The sequence below is a fragment of the Oryx dammah genome, unplaced genomic scaffold, assembly GCF_014754425.2.
Source record: "Oryx dammah isolate SB20612 unplaced genomic scaffold, SCBI_Odam_1.1 HiC_scaffold_7, whole genome shotgun sequence".
NCBI lineage: Eukaryota > Metazoa > Chordata > Mammalia > Artiodactyla > Bovidae > Oryx > Oryx dammah.
The window spans coordinates 25,591,266-25,611,515 of NW_024070191.1; the positions used below are offsets into that span (position 1 = coordinate 25,591,266).

The following is a 20,250-nucleotide window of genomic DNA, read 5'->3' on the forward strand; positions in this document are numbered from 1 at the left end:
TGAGTAGATTGCCATTAGTGTCTGATTACAGATGGCCACAAATTTACCACTCTTCCCAATGACAGTTGAAGTCCAATTCACTCCCTCTTAAATCCTCTGTGACTTGCTTAACTGACAACACATAGTATTAGTGACATTCTAGAACTTCCAAGGTTAGGTCATAGGGCTTGCAGTGCCTGTCTGGGGATCCTGAAACAATCTCTGGGAGCCCTGAGCTTCCATCTAAGTCTATCAACTCGGAGACGGCCATGCTAGAGAGGCCACACGTGGGCAGTTTGGTTGACAGCCCCGGCTAAACCCAGTCTTTTAGTCATCCCTGTCCAAGTGTCTGACACACGGAAGATTGTTTTAGACTCACTAAGCCAGCCTATCTGCCATATGAACACCACCAGTTGATTTTTATCAACATCAACAGAAGAGTCATCCTTGCAAGCTCCGTCCTGCTCCAATTCCTGACCCGCAAAATTGTGAAGTATAATAAAATGATTGCTAGGTTAAGCCCTTGTTTTCAAGCAGTTCGTTATGTATCAATATATTACCAGATCATCAGGTTTAACAAGTGGGAAAGAACATTCAGCTAACACATACTCTTCAGCTCCAGTCAAGTTGAACTTTATCATCCCCCGTGTATACATGGCCATCTCTGCCCCACTGTACCTCCCACATCCTCTGACCTCCTCCACAATCCCCAATTCCAAATCCTACATACCTCTTTCTTAAGTTTTCCCAGAAAACTGGTAGTTTCTGCTTCCTCTGAACTTGTATCCTTCCACCTCTCCAAAGCCTCACTAGGATGGCACTGTCCCTTTTTCCCACAAAAGTACAAATTTGTGTCTACGGTCCCAATTAATTAAGAGTGCCCCTCCTATTCCCCAAAGTGTCCCATTTTAGTCAATAAATTATATGGTCACTCTATGCTTAACATGCTGCTATGAATCCCAGTTATTTGTGTAGAATTCTTTCTCTTATGCTAGATTATATGGTTACTTGAAGAAACCAAATACTATAAGCTTTCCTTCCTACTGAGCACCTACACCCCGTTGCCTCATGTATCTGAGCCTTCAGTAGCAACTTGGGTGATCAGCTTGTAGGCTGGACTGAGCTGAGGACTAATGAGAAAGAAGACTAACACTTGGAAAAGGTTATTTCCAGGTTGGTTTACTCTGGAACCAGAAAAAAGGCAGTGTGGAGGGCTCCTGAGCGAGACGGAAACCCACCAGGTCAGCAGAGCCCAGGACTGCAAGCCACGACCTTTTGGCTGGTGGAGGAGAACAGGCAGTGATTATGTCAGTTCACGTCCAAGTTTTTAGACCCTGTTTTCTCGACATGACAGATATATAACCTGGTTACTAGTGACAGTTTTCTTTTGTTGAGACTGGACCTACTTAACCGTCAGTGCAGCGGCAACCTGGCCACGGCTAACCAGAAAGACATTCAGTAAAAGCGTAATGACAGAAGTCAGTAGCACTAAATCGCTACTGAAAGCCAGGGGAAAATGTAACCAGCTTACCTAACCTAGCTGGTAAAGGCGAACGGAAATAAAATGCTGAAAACTTATGATTTCCCAACCATTATATTCACTAAACCTTTCTATTATGCCTCTGGTCTTACAAAAGCAAAATCTCTTTTCTCCCCTATGCGGTCTTAAGCCTACTTAACAGAGCTCACTTTGGCCATCTGACCCTTCAACCTGAAATATTCTTAGAAAATGAACTGTCACCCATTAACTCATAACAAATTTTATAAGAAGAAAAAGACTGTGATTTTATTTTCAGATTTTTGGAAATAGTTTTCAAAAAAATAAAATGACAAGAACACATACAAAAATTGCAACCATTCATTGAACTATGAGCTCTTAGCAGAGGAAAGGCCTTTTGAAGTATTTGAGTCCCTCTCCTTCTGAAAGCCAGTCACTTCTCAAATATCCCTCACGCAACCAGCCTCCTCAAATCTTCCCCAAATTTGATAAACTTCATCTCTTAAAAGTTAACAGGAATCATCTTAAATCATTTAGAACAAAAGAAAGAATAAAATACAGGAGGTATGCCTCTTAAGTTATATGTTTTTAAAGAAAATTCACATCCTTGAAACAGCTTTGCAATATGCAGAGCACAGTACTGGCTTCATAAAAAACAAAATGACTCTGTACTTGCATTCTTTAAATGTGAAGAGCAGCTGTCATCTTCCTCTATAAAAATTAGCAAGCGATATTCATTCAGGTACATTCGTTTAACTGTACTTCATATAGTTTTATACTTGGGATGAGGCTAAAACAACACAAAAACCAGCCAGCCCAGAGCTACTAATAAAACAAATAGTAATTACTGAGAGATGTGACCAAATGAAAAATCAATCCTGAATAACAAAACAAATTTCTGATTACAGAATTAAGCTGACTGAAAATTTCCACACTTGGAAGATTCTGATTATGATAAAGAAATACATAAAGTGGGAATAGTAAGTAAACGTGATGATTTGGTTCCTTCCTGAAGGTCTACTGGTCCAGCTGCCAGCCATACAAGTCTCTAGGTTCTCAACGAAGTGTGACCAGTTCTTCTGAAGAGGTAGGATGAATAGCAACCGTGTTGTCAAAGTCAGATTTTGTTGCTCCCATTTTCACTGCAACTGCAAAGCCCTGCAGCATTTCATCACATCCAATTCCCTGCATATGAATTCCAACCACCTGCAAAAGAAAAGAAAAAAAATTTTTGCCTCCACAATTGCATGAGCCAATTCCTCGTGATAAATTTCCTTCTAGGCATGTGCACACATGCACACACACATTTGTACACTAATGATTTATTAGTCATGAGAGATACCTGGTATTTAAAAACCTCTAAAAAAACTTACATGTCTAATCCTGATATAGCATAAAACAGCCTTTATAGCCCTGCATAATTCTGCCCCAACATCCCTCCACTGCCCACCTCACTCAGCTCTGCCAAAGGCTCTCCGCTTTCCAGCCTCACCAGCTTTCCTCCCAGCCTGAGGATTCACCACACTCTCTCCTGATGGAACACAGGCTGTTCCCTCTGTTCTGGACACTCTTTCCTCCCCTCTCAAGTGTTAAAGTCCCTTCATTCTTCAGATGGCTACACCTGCCTTTCCGACCAAGTTAAACCATCCATCACGTGAGCACTCAGTCTCAGTATTACTCCATCATGGTCCTGTCACAACTGTAAAGTTGTATTACTTGGGGAATGGACAATTACAGTCTGCCTTTCCCAGCAGACATTAATCTCTAGATGGAGGGGACCCTGTCCACTTTTGCTTTCCACTCTATCCATCTGGCCTAGCACAGAGATAGCTCTTAAAGGCACTCAACCCACACGTGCTGGCTGACTGCACAGATGACCATCGAGAGGCATTTGTTTCAAATCACACTTTCCAATGAGGTTTCTAAATATATTTAAAAACTAGTTAGTGTTCATCTAAATATATTCAAAAACTAGTTAATGTTCATCTCCAGCAAATATTTTTAGGGTATGTAGTCTGCTGAAAGACAAAGTTAGAGAATATAAAGTTTCACCACAAAAATATTGTGCTTGAAAACAAATCAGGAATATACTTAATATAACTGAACAGTACACTTAAAGATGGTTAAGGTGCAAATTTTATGTTATATATATAAATATAAATATATATATATATATATTTTTTAACAGTTGAAATCCCAAGTCATACACTGCATATATTCAACATGGCTTAATTTTTAGATACCGTGATCTAAACTGAGTTCACAAACAGCTTCTGGTGATGGCATTAGTCTTATGCTATTTCTGTTCATATCCCAGTTCTTAGCCTTTAGTTGACTGTCAGGTAATGTTTACCAAATGAATGAATGATAAACGGTATAAAGAAATAACGGATATGAAGAGGTAAGTAACAACCTCACTCACTGTTTCAGTAACTGGACATCTCAGGCTACTGAGAACATTCAGGGCAAGAAACAGCAACTTTTATCTTGCTGCCAAACTACTTACTTCTCTTCATACTGATTCTCTGTGTCTGTTAACTTTCAGTGACACTGATTTTTTTATAAGCCAGGGCCTGTCTCACGGCTTTTAGTGTAAAGCCCACTGATTCAGATTAGTGTCCTCTTTAATAAGAAAAGTTGGAAACTACATCTGAACCTTCAAGTATCATTTCTCACAGAGCCATGTTCCCAAGGCATACTGTTAAGTTCCACCTTAATATTTAATTCCATTTATAGAAAAGTCCAATAAGCTGACCTAATATCAAAACAAAACCCATTTTTAAAATTATTTTTTTTAAAAAAGGAAACTGGTCAACTTCAAACCAAAATCACAATGAAATACCACTTCACATCCATTAGGATGGCTACAATTTAAAAAAACACAATAACAAGTGTTGGTGAAGATGAAGAAGACCTGCAACCCTCGTATGTTGCTAAAGGGAACATAAAATGGTGCAGTCATGTTGGAAAACAGTTTGGCAGTTCCTCAAAATGTTAAATCACAAAAGATTTTATCTCAGAACATTTTACTAAATAAACTTCTTTCTCACTGGTTATGTTAAATCTAAACTTCTTACATTAAATTCTTACACTTACCAATATTTCTGAGTTGCCTATCTGTTCTGGCCTATTGGTCAATGACATCCTTTTCCCCTTATGCTTTTTTTTGGGAGGCCCAAACCATGTCACTTGTGGGATCTTAGTTCTGCAACTGGGAACTGACTGCAGGCTTCAACAGTGAAAGCACCAAGTCCTAACTATTGGACTGCTCTCCACCTTACATTTTCAGTGCAGTGGAACCTTCTTTCTATGTGAAATATTATCAATAACTCCAATACAGAGAGACAGATAAAAGAGCGACTGTGCTGGCTGAACCAGAAAAAGCTTTACTAGGTCTCTTCCCTTCCCACCTCATGAAAACACCTCCACCCCTGCCAATCTTGAAGACACTCTTCAGCTTACTGGACTTGGCCCATACCTTTTCCTCTTTGTTGGCACAAACCATTTTCATCACACATTTTGTTTTCCTTTTGGTAACTGCATGATACATTGGGGTAAAGGTGGTAGAATAAGTCTTCACATTTTCTTTTCCATATTTATAAATGGCTTCATCTGTAAGGCGGGGGGGGAAAGCACGTATCAGAAACTGAAACAATTCCACTGAGCAGTCAGAGAGATGGCCAGAAATACATAACCTGAATCTAGCCATGAAGGAAAATTACTCGAAACGACAAGGAAGGACTCTCTACAACATAAATGTCAGTATCATGAAAGACAAAAGACAAGCTAAGGAATTCTGCCTCTTGACTAAAGGAGGCCAAAGAGGTATCAAAACTAAATATACTGTATTATCCTAGAATAAATCCAAGACTTGGGGGAAAATGTTAAATATAAAATTATCTGAGGTAATTGGCAAAATTTGAATAAGGTTTAAAGTTTAGATAATATTGCATGTATTTAAATATTCCCATTTGAAACTGCTTCTGTAAGGCAATGGCCTTGTTCTTAGGAAATAGGTACTGAAGTATGTGTATGCAAACAGCAAGAAAACGATAAAGCAAAAATGTGATCGGCAGACAGGAGTCCTCTGGTGTTTCTGCAACTCTAAATTTGAAATTAGTTCAAACTAAAAAGCTTTAAAAAGTCAGACAGATAAAATAGGAGTGGGGAAAAGGAATCACACTTTCAAACTAGTAACAGGGAAGAAACTGGAGACGTGATAAGAAGCTAACTACTGGGCTGGCCCAAAAGGTGTTTCTGTAACATCTTATGGAAAACCTCAAATGAACTTTTTAGTCACCCCCAATAAAAAGAATTATAATTTGCGGGGCTGAGATAGATTTAGTCAGCTGATAGACACCTAGCTAAAGTTAGCAGAGGAGGGGAAGAAACCAATAAATGACCTTCATTTTTAACTACCTACCTTCTGTGAGTCCCACTGTCCCAATAGGGGGGTGGCTGAAGACCACTGTGGGGATGTTGTCATAGTCTAATTTGGAATCTTCTTTGCACTCAAAAAGTCTATGGGCAAGTTTTCGGCCAGCAGCAATCGCAACTACAAAGATATTTAAAAAATCAGTGTCTAGCTTATTGTTCATTTTAACAAAGCAGAATTGTTCTACTAATCATTTATTCATCTGGCTTAACACACAAGTTTTAAGTTTTTCATCAATGCTCATTACAATATCCATTTCAATATAATAAAGACCTATCAATGCCTTAGTTAACAATCCAAAACAATTTGCTTATACGAATTCTACACATTCCATTATGATCCCCCCACATCCAAGAAACATATTTGCAAGTTTGCAAACATCTGGCAGTTACCTATTTTTTTAATTATACTTTTTATTTCATATTGGAATATAGCTTCTTAAGGGCTTCCCTGGTGGCTCAGATGGTAAAGAATCCGCCTACAATGCAGGGGACCTGAGTTCGATCCCTGGGTTGGAAAGATCCCCTGGAGAAGGGAATGCCTTCAGTATTCTTGCCTGGAGAATTTCATGGACAGGATTCTGGCAGGGGTTGCAAACAGCCAGACACAGCTGGGCAACTAAGCACACACGATAGCTGATTAACAATGTTGTGATAAGTTTCAGGTGGACAGCAAAGGGATTGAGCCAGACATATACATGGATCTATTCTTTTCCAGTGGCAATTACCTCTTAATGAGAATATTAGCTTTTTGATACAATATTTACAGAGCAAACTATCTCAAGCATCTATTTCAAGCATCTTCAGTTCTACTTTAAAATCAGCTACTTTACAGGAATATTTTAAGTTTCTTTTAAAAATTATTTTTATTTATTAATTTGTTAAAAAGTTTACCTTCCTTAGCCTGTTTTTATTCCTAACAGTCTTTTAGAACAAATGCCTGAGTTCAATATAAGCACTGGTTTTTAATTTTATTGACTTCAAATTGACAAAACGTTTTTTTTCCAAAGTAAGGCATCATAGGATATCGAAGAAATTTTCTTCACTTCGACAAAACTTTTGGCTGTCCAATTATGTTATGAAGTCTTTGAAACTTTGCTTGTTTTGCTTTGGTTGAGAGAGCTTCCTAAAGGAGGTGAAAGGCTTTGGGTGTGTGACCAAGGAAGTTTCCATTGTGAGTAAGAACTGGGCGATTATGGAAAGGCCAGGGAGGCCCCAGAGGGGACAGAATGAAGCTGATGGAGGGATGCTGCCAACAGAAGTGGGTAGAGAGCCTGAAACAACATCAGTTAACTCAGGCACTAGGCTGAGGCATGGGATTCAGGGGATGGCGATCAATCTTAGTTTCATCAAGACTAAATAGAGCAGGAAATTGGGAGATTGGGATTAATATATACATGCCACTATATATAAAACAGAAGGCAGAGAAGGGGACGACAGAGGATGAGATGGTTAGATGGCATCATCAACTTGATGAACATGAATTTGAGCAAGCTCCAGGAGCTGGTGATGGACAGGGAAGCCTGGCGTGCTACAGTTGGGGTCACAAAGAGTCGGACATGACTGAGCAACTGAACTGAACTGAATAAGAACTACTGTAAAGCACAGGGAACTGTTCTCAGTCCTCTGTAATGACCTATATGGAAAAAGAATCTGAAAAAGAGTGTATATATGTATAACTGATTCACTTTGCTGTACACCTGAAACTAACACAAAACTGTAAATCAATTATACCCCAATAAAACTTTTTTAAAAGACTAAATAGTATGTAAGAAATATATAAAATTAAAATATATCTTTTCTTATAAAAATATAAGAAAGCCACTCTAAATCACTAGTTCCCAAAGCTACTTCCTTCCACGGTCATGAATACAACTTGGATTCTAATTTCTAGCACTGTTCAGGGGGTGACTGTATTATCTGTACAAAAGTTTCAGTCTTCACTAAGCATTTTAAAAATCTTTGAAAGAAAATTGAATACTACTAAAAGCATTCTCCAAGTAAAAATGGAAATTATTCAGAAAATGTCAGGTACCCAACCAACACCCATTTCAAAACATTTTTATCATAAAGACACTCATCTTTTTAACTTTGCTTGAGCTGATTTGACTGTAGAAAGCTCAACAGTTTATTTATATAACACACAGAGCCTCCCTTATCTCCCCAAAAGAAGAAACATTACCTGGAGTAAGAAGAGCTTTTCCACACACATCCCCAACTGCATAGACACCTTTTACGTTGGTATTCTGGAATTCATCTACTATGATGTGACCTTTGTCATCAGTTTGAATCCCCTAAAATTGTAAAGAACATCAGGTAAGTATTTGGCCCATCTACAAAACCCAGCAACTCACATCTCTGGATCCGCCTCACTTCAGGCACCTCTTCAGCCTGAATCTCTAAGAAGCCACAAGACTCAACCACAGGATGAAAAACATCCTTGCAAGTTGGCAAGTTTGGTGTCTTTTGTTGGACTTAAAAGGTAAATATTTTATCCAGTTTTGAGGAGTTTTAACAGGATTTGACTTTGCATTGTACAATTCAGTGGGCCAGTCAAGCCTTAGAAGGAATCACTCAGCTGTCAGACATGGAAACTGGCATCCTTGTGGAGTCCATCTAAGACGGTGATTTTCCATTTTTCCCTTGGAAGCACTGCTCTTGAAGCATGCTAACTCATACTTCAGACGGGCATAGCCTGAAGCAGTCATCAAAAGCAGATTTCGTTGAAGTTTACAGTTTTATCTTTAAAAACCCAAGCAAAATTTGTATTCTACTCTAAAACATATTACTGTTGCCTTTAACCAAGTTTTTCTGCCTATATGTTGAGTTGAATTTTTGCTCCAAAAAGATGTATGATGCTTATCTTGTGGTTTTGCAGATCCCAGGTGTATATACCCCCAAATGAGAAGTAGAGAGGCAGCAGGCATAGGGAGAAGGTAGTGTAGTGGTGAAAAGTACAGCCTTTGCAGCATGGAGATCTGGGTTCAAGTCCCAGCTCTGTCACTTACTACTGATAGTGATGAGACCTCCCATTTATCGACAAATACTTGCACTTTTAAATGAGGCATTAATGTAGTCACTGTGAATACAGAGGTAAATAATACAGACATCTCTATTCCCTGCAGAGTTTACAAGCCTGGTGGACAATTTCTTATCTCTGCCCCTGGGCTCCTCACCCTTACCCCTAAAACAGTTGTTGGCAAGAATAGAGTAGGCTAGTACAGCACAGTGAACTCTTCTCAATACACTGTAATGACCTATATAAGAAAAGAATCTAAAATAAAGAGTGGATTTATGTATATGTAAAACTGATTCACTTTGTTGTACAGCAGAAACTAATACAAAATTGTAAATCAACTCTATGCCAATAAATTTTTTTTTAAAGATTAAAGTAGGCTAGTACCATGTTGCCAAGACTTATGCAGAGTAATCATTCAATGTGCAGTCTGAAAATATATCAACACTGAACTGAGGGAAAATTTTTGCCTCATTTTTTAAAAATTCAACAAATATAGCTGAAAACTAGACTAGCAATGCTTAGGTCTATACAATGGTATAACAACTCTCAAAAGGTGAAAAGCTGGATGAATAGCTTCATTAATATAAAAATAGATTACTAATTTTACTTTCACTGAATAATAAGATTAAAATCAAGTAAAACATGTCCCTGGATATTTTATTCTTTTTAGTTATGAAAAATGCCTTTTAGTGAAATGAAAAAGGGATGGAACTTAAAACAGATACTAATATTAGAATATAAACCAAACTGTCACACACTACTCAAGAGGCTCTATCAAATATACAGTGAAAAGTCACTCAGTCGTGTCTGACTTTTTGCCACCCCATATAAACCTTCACCAAATATATAAAATATTCTATTATTACTAGAAGAATATGGCATATCAGAACAATTTTCATTATCCTCACCATCAGCAGTAGCTGGTTAACGTTTGCTGAGTTCATACTATAAGCCAGCATCTAGGCAAGCTACTTCGCATGCACTTTCTCATCTACTTTCTGTCTAACCCAATGTGACAAGTACTATTTTTATTTCCATATTTCCATGAAACAGTTGAAACTTAAAAGAGTAGCTAGGTGACTTGCCTAAGGCCATGAAACTGGCATAAGGTTCAAAATTGGGTCAAACACTGGGACCCACACCCCAGGCTACTGAACCAGACTATCCTTTAAAATTTTAAAGGACAAGTAAGAAAGATGGCACTGGTAGGTCAGCTTCATTGTGTCTGGTGCCACAATGTCCCAGACAAGTCACACACCTATCCGTCACGGTAAGAGCTGCAGAGGGTAAGGAATAATTATCGGGCTTTAAAGAGACAGGTATCAGAGTACGAAGGAAATCTGTAACGAGGAGGCTAGTCAGGAAATAGTAAGACAATGACCTGATCGAGAGTGAGGGCACCAGAAATGGAAAAAAAAAAAAAAAAACTTTTAAAAAGGCAGAAGCAATAGGATTTGATGACAAATTAGACAAATGAAAAGAATCGAACAGAACCCACTCAAGTTTTGGGGGGTCTGGGACTGGATCAGGGGAAACCACAGGACTACAACTGATTCAAGAATGTTTTAGGCAAGGAGGGTGGTCAAAAACAAACTTCCGGTTACAATATAAGTAAGTATTAGGGATGCAATGTCTATAGTCACAAGATGACTATAGACAACACTGCTGTGAAGAGTGTATGTAAATCCCGAGTTCTCAACATACAGAGAAAAGTTTTTCCTTTTTTCTTTCCTACTTTCTTTTTATTGTACCTGTATGAGAAGATGGATGTCAGCTGACCCTTCTGTGGTAATGATTTCACAATATACATAAATCAAACCATCATGCTGTATTCTCTAAACTTACACAGTAATATATATCAACCATTTTTAAACAAAATTGGGGTGAGGGGAAGAATATCATAGGCAGACTAGGTCAACTTACCAGTTTGTTTAAATTCAGGCCCCAGGAGTTTGGGTCCCGCCCAATGGCCCAGAGCAGGCAGTCAACATCTGCAATAGTGGTAAAGGTGGGTTCCCTACCAGGAATCGAAGTAACGATGCGGAGTTCCAGGCCTGAAGACGTTTTTTTAACTTCCCTGACCTATTGGCAAATACAAGTCATTAACTAGGGGTGTGGGGAATGGGAAGGAAAGCAAATAAACAGGAAACCAGAATTCATTTAAAAACTCTCCACTGAATCCTGCAAATGATTCAGGATTCAGTGGGTGCGCTCAGTCACGTCCGACTCTTTGAGACCCCATGGACTGTAGCTTGCCAGGCTCCTGTCTGTGGAATTTTCCAGGCAAGAATACTGGAGTGGGTTGCCATTTCCTTCTCTAGGGGATCTTCCTGACCCAGGGATCGAACCCTCATCTTCTGCTTGGCAGGCAGACTCTTTACGACTGAGTCACTTGGAAGCCCACATATGAGTCCTGCTGCTGCTGCTAAGTCGCTTCAGACGTGTCCGACTCTGTGTGACCCCACAGACGGCAGCCCACTGGGCTGTGCCGTCCCCGGGATTCTCCAGGCAAGAACACTGGAGTGGGTTGCCATTTCCTTCTCCAATCATGAGTCCTACATGCTGATAAATTTACTTCTGCCCAAAGGCCACCCACACTAGAACTCTCTGGAGCCCAGACAGTATCCTCAGTGACCCCAAATCAGCCAGTGGCCAGAAATGTCAACTCATGCCAAGACCCTAACACTTCAGCCTAAAAACAAAGTATTTTAAAGTGTACTTCAAAGCTGCAGTAAAATTTTATATCACAAATCTAAGCACAGTGATTTGCAACTGGAGTTGGGGGAGGAGATGGGCTGTAGCAGCTTCATTAAAGAATTTTCTAAACTGCACATGCTGGGAGGGATTGGGGGCAGGAGGAGAAGGGGACAACAGAGGATGAGATGGCTGGATGGCAACACCAACTCGATGGACCTGAGTTTGAGTGAACTCAGGGAGATGGTGATGGAAAGGGAGGCCTGGCGTGCTGCAATTCATGGGGTCGCAAAGAGTCGGACACGACTGAGCAACTCAACTGAACTGAACTGCACAATCCTTGCTTCTCCCAGGACACTCTTAGGATCAGGGAGGAGGGTAAGATTAGGTCAGGTGGGTGAAGGACATACAAAGTTTAGTGAGAGTCCCAAGGGGATTCTGATGTTGACTTTCACCACCAGTCTAGACTTCAGCATTTACAAAGCAACTTCACATTTATTATTTTACTTATGATATGGCCTATGCTGAAAGGACAAAGGTTTTGAGGGGGAAATCATTTTTACAAGGCTCATACTCATGGAAAAAAATCTAACAAGTAGGTGATTCCCTGAGAATAAAAAAAAAAAACTATATATATATATATATATATATATATAGAGAGAGAGAGTCACTTTGTCATTGTTTTCATCTACAAGACTCAATGAAATGCTTTCAAAAGAGATTCCATAATAATATTTCCTGAAAAAAGTATAAAGCTGAAAAATAAGGATGTTCAATGAAGACTGTGATTTTTTAAAAACATTTATTATTTATTTATCACATATTTATCTAGCTGTTCTGGGTCTTACTTCTGCAGGCGGGATCTTTGATCTTTATTGTGGCATGTGGGACTGAGCTCCCTGACCAGGGATCAAACCCAGGCCCTCTCTGCTGGGAGTGCAGTCTTAGCCCCTGGACAATCAGGGAGATGAGAACTCCCTGATGAGGAGGAGTTGGAAAAATTATAGTTTTAGTTCCAACTAAACTAAATTCAACTACCAGATTCCTAATCTTTTATACCTTAGACTTCATTAAAACATCAATGTGAAATACAGCTTCTTAGGATAAAGAAGACTTGGAAGTACTCTAGAAAGGAATAAACCAACTGGGGTACATGTAATTTGTGTTGATAGAACTAGTGGGGCACAGGACAGATGGACGACCAAGGGTGGTAAGCTCGCCCAGGGCTCAGTCGTACCTGGGAGTACTTCAGCACCTCAATGCCAGCGTTCTCCAGCTCTTCGGTACAGTTGGAACTGATTATTGAATCAAAAGTTCTAAGCACCTGTATACAGAGGCAGCCGAGGGATGAGTGGCAGGAAAGAATAAAACCTGATTAAAGACACGCTACAAACCTGGGAGAAAATTTCAGCATCAGTCCCCCTTTCTTCTTCATCCGTGGCCACACTGTGAGTTTTTTTTAACCATTTAAAAAAACTAAAACATAGTTAATTTACAACGTTGTACTAGTTTCAGGTGTACAGGAGAGTGAGTCAGTTACACGTACACATTCTTCTTAAATATTTATCTGGCTCTTCTGCATCTTTCGTTGTGCCGTGTGAACTGAGCTGCAGCATGTGGGATCCAGCTCACTGACCAGGGACTGAACCCGGGCCCCCCACCCCGGGAGCCCATAGTCTCAGCCACTGGACCACCAGGGAAAAGTCCCACTGGCGAAAAACACATAACGTTAAATTTACCCATTTCACCATTTCTAAGGACACAGTTTGATGGTGTTATGTATATTCGCATTGTTGTGCAACCAGAATCTTCCCCCTTGCAAAACTGAGACTCTGGGAGTGGGGGAGGGATAAATTAGGAGGCTGGGATTAACATATGCACACTAGTTTATGCAAAACAGATAACCCACAAAGACCTACTGTGTAACACAGGGAACCACACACAGTATCATGTAATAACCTATAAGGGAAGAAAATTTGAAGAATATATATATGTATGTATAACTGAATCAATGGTGAACACTTGAAACTAACATGATACTGGAAATCAACTAGATTTCAATTAAAAAAACTGAGACTCTGTATCCACTAAACAACTCCCTGTTTCCTTCCCCCAGGGACTGGAATAATAATCCAATACTATCTGACCATATGAAATTGATTTTCGGAATAAGAAATTACCCTGGTAGTCTGCTCAATTTAACTAATATTTATGTTTAAGCCTGTGGCAATGCCACTTTATTTTCTGTTTCTCTGAGCAGAGGTACTCTAAATACTACATATAAGTGGAATCATAATATTTATCTTTTTGAGTGGTGTATTTCATTTACCATAATGTCCTCAAGCTTCATCATGTTGCAGCAGGTGTCAGAATGTCCTTCCTTTTAAAAGCTGAATAATATTCCATTTTGTGTGGATATACCATACCTTTGTTGATCCATTCACGTGTTATCAGACACTTGGGTTGCTTCTACCTCTTAGCTATTGTGAATAATGCTGCGACGAACATAGGTAAGCAGGTATCTTTGATGTTTCCTTTTAATGTAAAGAACGTACTAAATTTTGACTGAATGTTAATAATCCAATACTATCTGACTATATGAAACTGATTTTCAGAATAAGAAATTAACCTGGCAGTCTGCTCAATGTAACTAATATTTATGTTTAAGCCTGTATGCCTTATTAGGGCATCGGATACTACCCACTACTTCATGACAGAAACACCAGCCAGGGTGCCCACTGTTCTCAACTAGCAGCTGGGGGAGGAACATTGGTCCTAATCCTGCCTACTATGCAGCTCCATGAAGAACAGAATACACACTCCACACCTTGTATTTATTGACAGCATGAGAGGAAATGCTCCCTGTATTTCTTATTTTTTTGGCTGCGCTGGGATTCACTGTTGCACATGGGCCTTCTCTAGTTGTGGCAAGTGGGGGCTACTCTCTAGTTGTGAAGCACAGGCTTAGTTGACTCAAGGCATGTGGAATCTTCCCAGACCAGGGATCAAAACCCAGTCCCCTGTACTGGCAGGCAAATTCTTAACCACTGAACTACCAGGGAAGTCCTCCCTGTAAAGTTTTTAAAAGATCAACATCAAGAACAGATTTTACCTTATCATGGCGTATCATTATTGATGTCTTAGAACCCAGGGCAGACAGGATGCCAGCTATTTCCACAGCGATGTAACCAGCACCAACAATGACACTGCGGCTACAAGAGCAGAGGGTCAAGATCGGTAAATAAGCTCATTTTAGAATAAATGTAGATTTACAGAAGAGCTAAGTATATCCCTGCCCAGGTTTTCCTAACGTTAACATCTTATATTCATAGCAGCACTATTCAGAATAGGCAAGACGTGGAAACAGCCTAAATGTTCATCGACAGCCGAATGGATAAAGAAAATGTGGTGCATGTAGACAATGGAATACTACTCAGCCATAAAAAGAAAGAAGCGATGCCATTTGTAGCAGCATGGATGCAAATGGAGGTTATCATACTAAGTGAAGTAAGTCAGAAAGAGAAAAACAAATGCCATATGACATCACTTACATGTGAAATCTAAGATACGACACAAGCGAACTTATCGACAAAGCAGAAACAGACTCATAGAGGACAGAGTTGTGGCTATGGGGGGAGGTTGAAGAAGGGAGGGACTGGGAGCGTGAGGTTAGTAGATGTAGCGTGGATGGACATGGTCCCACTGTATAGCACATGGACCTATATTCAATGTCCTGGGGGAAGTCATAAAGAAAATCAATACCAAAAACAATGTACATATTGTGTAACGGGTCACTTTGCTGTAGAAATTAACACAACATTGTAAATCAACTATACTTTAATTAAAAAAAATAAAGTTAACATCTTACAAACCATGGTTTCCACAGGACTGGAAAAGGTCACTTTTCATTCCAATGCCAAAGAATGTTCTAACTACTGCATAACTGTACTCATCTTACATGCTAGTAAGGTAATTCTCAAAATCTTTCAAGCTAGGCTTCAACAGTAGGTGAACTGAGAATTTCCAAATGTAAAAGCTGGATTTAGAAAAGGCAGAGGAATCACAGATGAAATTGCCAACATATGCAAGATGACAGAAAAAGCAAGGGAATTCCAGAAAAACATCTACTTCTGCTTCATTGACTACACTAAAGCCTTTGACTGTGTGAATCACAACAAACTGTGGAAAATTCTTAAAGAGATGGGACCACCTTTCCTGCCTCCTGGGAAGCCTGTATGCAGGTCAAGAAGCAACAGTTAGAACTGGACATGGAACAACAGACTGGTTAAAAATTAGGAAAGGAGTACGTCAAAGCTGTACATTGTCACCTTGCTTATTTAACTTATATGCAGAGTACATCATGCGAAATGCCAGGCTGGATGAAGCACAAGCTGGAATCAAGATTGCTGGGGGAAATATCAATAACCTCAGATATACAGATGACACCACCCTTATGGTGGAAAGCAAAGAGGAACTAAAGAGCCTCTTGATGAAGGTGAAAGAGGAGAGTGAAAAAGCTGGCTTAAAACTCAACAATCAAAAAAACAAAGATCATGGCATCTGGTCCCATCACATAATGGCAAATAGATGGGGAAACAATGGAAACAATGACAGACTTTCTTTTCTTGGGCTCCAAAATCACTGCAGATGGTGACTGCTGCCATGAAATTAAAAGATGCTTGTACCTTGAAAGAAAAACTATAAGAAACCTAGACAGGATATTAAAAGTAGAGAGATCACTTCGCTGACAAAGGTCCATCTAGTCAAAGCTATGGTTTTTTCCCAGTAGTCATGTACAGATGTGAAAGTTGAACCATAAAGAGTGGTCCAATAAGAACTGATTCTTTTGAACTGTGGTGTTGGAGAATACTCTTGAGAGTACCTTGGACTGCAAGATCAAGCCAGTCAATCCTAAAGGAAATCAGTCCTGAATATTCATTGGAAGGACTGATGCTGCAGCTCCAGTACTTTGGCCCACCTGATGCTAAGAGCCAACTCAGTGGAAGAAACCCTGATGCTGGCAAAGACTGAGGGCAAGAGAAGGGGGCAATAGAGGATGAAATGTTTGGATGGGATCACTGACTCAACAGACAGAAGTTTGAGCAAACGTAGGGAGACAGTGAAGGACAGGGCCTGCAGTGCTGCAGTCCATGGAGTTGCAAAGAGTCGGACACGACTGAGTGACTGAACAATAACACACCGTGGTACAACTGTCAAAACTGACTCTGGTACATTACTGTTGACCAAACTCCAGACTTTATTCAGATTTCATCTGTCTTTCCATTCATCTCCTTTTTCTGTCCAGTTCAGGATAACATAGTCATCTTAAGCAGAAAATATCCTTCTGTAGAAGGGAAATATATTTTTAGGTGTTTAAAAAATTCCTTAGCTTCATTTCTTCGGAGAGGAAATAAAAAGCCTTTGAAGCTAGAGATGATTCCTTATGCAATGATCTTCATATCTAAAACTAAAATTGGCATAGTTCTAACCACTATTATTCCCCTCTAGCTCAGTATTTCTCCTTGATCACTGTTAAATCCTATCAGTCTTTCCAAGATGATGAAAGGCCAATTTAAGCAAGCCATTTTAACTTGTAGGATAGATCTGCAATGAAACTAGATGTCCTGAATAAATTCTGGTCTAAGAAAGCAACTTAAACACTAGATAAATGTTTGGATGAAGGTCTGAGTCCACAACGGGGAAGCTAACCCCAGGTCCTAACTTCCCCACTGTAGCCTACAGAAAAAGTGCCCCCTCGGCCCCTTTTGGGATTGCCGTTCTCTCAAGCTTTGAACACAGTCATATTACCAGTACAATGCTTGGGTAAGAAGTAAGCAATCAGGGGAGAAGAAAGGAAACTTTCTTTAGCATCTTCTACAGGTAAGGTGGGCTTCCTTTGTAGCTCAGTTGGTAAAGAATCTGCCTACAATGCAAGAGACCTGGGTTCGATTGCTGGGTTGGGAAGATCCTCTGGAGAAGGAAATGGCAACCCACTGCAGTATTCTTGCCTGGAGAATCACATGGACTGTAGCCTGCCAGGCTCCTCTGTCCACGGGGTCATAAGAGCCGGACACGACTTAGCAACCAAACCACCACCACCACCACCACCACCACAGGTAGGGTACCTGTGCTGTGAATCCCAGTCTTTAGAGGGCTTCAGTCTGGATGGAGAATCTGGAATGAACCCAAATGGCTGCAGGGAGGCTGGAACATGGATCCTGTGGAACACTGTGGAGCAGGGAGTTCTCCTCGCAATGGTATGATCAGAGGTAAGAACTCTCTCATACAACCCAGCGTACAAAAAGAGAACTGTCTAATTCGGAAACTAGGAAATAGCTCTTCTTCCCTCTCTACTGTCCCTTTTTCTTTTATATGTTGACTCATTCCTTTCTTTAGGTCTTTGCTCCTGAGTCCCTCCTTTTCCCTTTCCATCTTCTCTCTCTTGCCCAAACATTTCTTATTTAAGTCCTACTTTTGTTAAGCGTTGCACTGGACGCCATGGGTAGCAATCCCTGAACTTGAGGAATTCCTGAGGGGAAACGTGCCCAGGGGTCCGCTAAAGCACAGAAAACAACACGCAGTTCCTGCATGGGAGAGGTCACAGGAAACACTCCTGATTCGGAGATGTATTCTCAGCAGAAAGGATATATAAGAAATAGGTGAGAAATAGGTGAACAATCTTCAAGGAGCTCAGTGTTCCCCTCTCAGCTTCCACAGGCCCATCTTGTCTACTTCTTACCACTAAAGTAACCACTGGAAACAATCTTTTCATTTGCTTTGGTTTAGAACAAAAAAAGGAATTTATTGATTCATGTAACCAAGAAGTTCTGGCTTCAGGTAGGGCTGCATCTAGGTGCTCAGACGCTGTGGTCCCTTAAAGATGCTCAGCTTTGCACTTCATGCTGGCTTCATTCCCAGGCTTCACACTGTGATACAGACTGCCAGGGGAATGAAGACACAGTGGCACGGTCTTAAGAAGCTGAAGCTAAGGCTGGGGAGTGGACATCCAGGTTTGTGGAGTCTTGATTTAAAACACCAGTTTTCAGTAGATGAAAACTCACTAAGTTAGGTAAAAATTGTGAACCAAGAACAACCTCCACATTCTCTTTCTTACCCTAAATGCCTACAGGTCTTGGAGAGTCTCCAGGAGAGGAGAGGGGTGGCCACGGCCATGGCTCACCTGGGGATACAGACACTTTGGCTGCCACCCATGGGAGGCCTCCACCACGTGGAAACTGTCTTAAATTTTGCTGGGTCCCCAGAGTTTTTCTCTTGCCCTCATTACGGCCCTCAGAATTCCCTGCCCCACAGTATTCCACAGGGTCTGTGCTCAAGCCTCCCCTCAGCCATAAGCCCAATGAGGGCAAAGCTGGATCATACAGCCCAGAGCACGTGTTAACCTCACCTATAGAATTTGTTCCTTCTTTGATTACTCGCTTACTTACCAACCTAACAATGATAAAGGAGTCTTAAAAAAAGACAAAAATCATATACCAATTGTTATTTTCCTGTGTTTCCAGAGTCTTATTTATAACACGCATATATTCACTTCTGAAACTTGCATTGCTACCTACAGAAGTTTCATAAATGGTTTAAAAATATGCAACAGATATCTAGAATGAAGCTTCTCTGAGTCTAGACTGAATTATATCATTTAAACACAATGAGTCACAACCACATTTCTGCGTGTATTCTTACGTCTCACATCCGTCATCCCTAAAACTAAAAAGATCATGAAGAAAGGCTGCTCTCTTAACACGCTGCCATGTCCTAGCAAATCTAAACCTGCTTGCTCTTCTCAAAGTCAGAAGATGACCTGGTCTGAATATTGTAATGGGACATTTTCACAGCAGCCATGAAAATGCCAGGACGCCCTCTTGTCCCTTGTGAACAGTCTGTGGCTCCAGGTGAATCAAGGTAAAGAAGCGAGCAGGGATTATGAGTCACCCACCAGGAAGGCCTCTACGTAAAAGCTTGGGATTAAGACCTCACAGTGGACTGGCAGCGCCCACCGAGGGAGCAGCAGAGTTGAGCAACAATAACAATGACTCCAGGAGTGAGTAAGCGCTACTCACAGGAGATAAAGACCAGTCTCTGGGCTAACAGGGCCCCTCCTCCTGTTCCCTGGTGCCCTCACAGTTAGCATGAGTGAGGGGAGTACCCCTCTCATCTAGGAAGCCTGCAACTGGCCATTTCTTCCATAGGAACTTCCCTGGTGGCCCAGTAGTTGGAATTCCATGCTTCCACTGCAGGGGCTGTGGGTTTGATCCCTGGTTGGGGAACTAGGATCCCAACAGCCAAAAGAAAAAAAAGAGAGAGAAACCATCTTCCTTGTTATATTTTCTCTCTGTGTGTATCTAAACCAGTGGCAGAGGTTTACAAAGGTTATTTGGATAAACCATATAAATGACACCTTCAGGAAACCTATTTTTGTGAGACTGACGGAGGCTTCATTTATCCAGAGGCCTCAGCACTAGCCGCTCTGAAAACCTGAAATGAGTCACTTTAGACACATCATCAATGTATGCTCTGTCACGCTGAAGAGAGAAGATAGTTTTAGGATTTCAGTGCTTATTCTCAACCCCCCGCCCTGCAATTGAGTCTGGTCCTAAACATCTTATCATGG

General features: G+C 40.5%; 1 protein-coding gene across 1 annotated transcript in view; it reads right to left on the reverse strand.

Annotated features, from left to right (window-relative positions):
* Window positions 1-1,735: 1,735 nt before the first annotated feature.
* Window positions 1,736-20,250, reverse strand: part of GSR (glutathione-disulfide reductase) — a 42,564-nt gene continuing 24,049 nt past the window's right edge. Inside the window, exons 7-13 of the mRNA XM_040242899.1 lie at window positions 14,737-14,836; window positions 12,862-12,948; window positions 10,854-11,012; window positions 8,094-8,205; window positions 5,901-6,032; window positions 4,956-5,089; window positions 1,736-2,683 (exon numbers count right to left, since the gene is read on the reverse strand). Coding sequence (XP_040098833.1) covers window positions 2,534-2,683; window positions 4,956-5,089; window positions 5,901-6,032; window positions 8,094-8,205; window positions 10,854-11,012; window positions 12,862-12,948; window positions 14,737-14,836 — 874 coding nt within the window. The 3' untranslated portion in view covers window positions 1,736-2,533. The remainder of the gene's footprint in view (window positions 2,684-4,955; window positions 5,090-5,900; window positions 6,033-8,093; window positions 8,206-10,853; window positions 11,013-12,861; window positions 12,949-14,736; window positions 14,837-20,250) is intronic.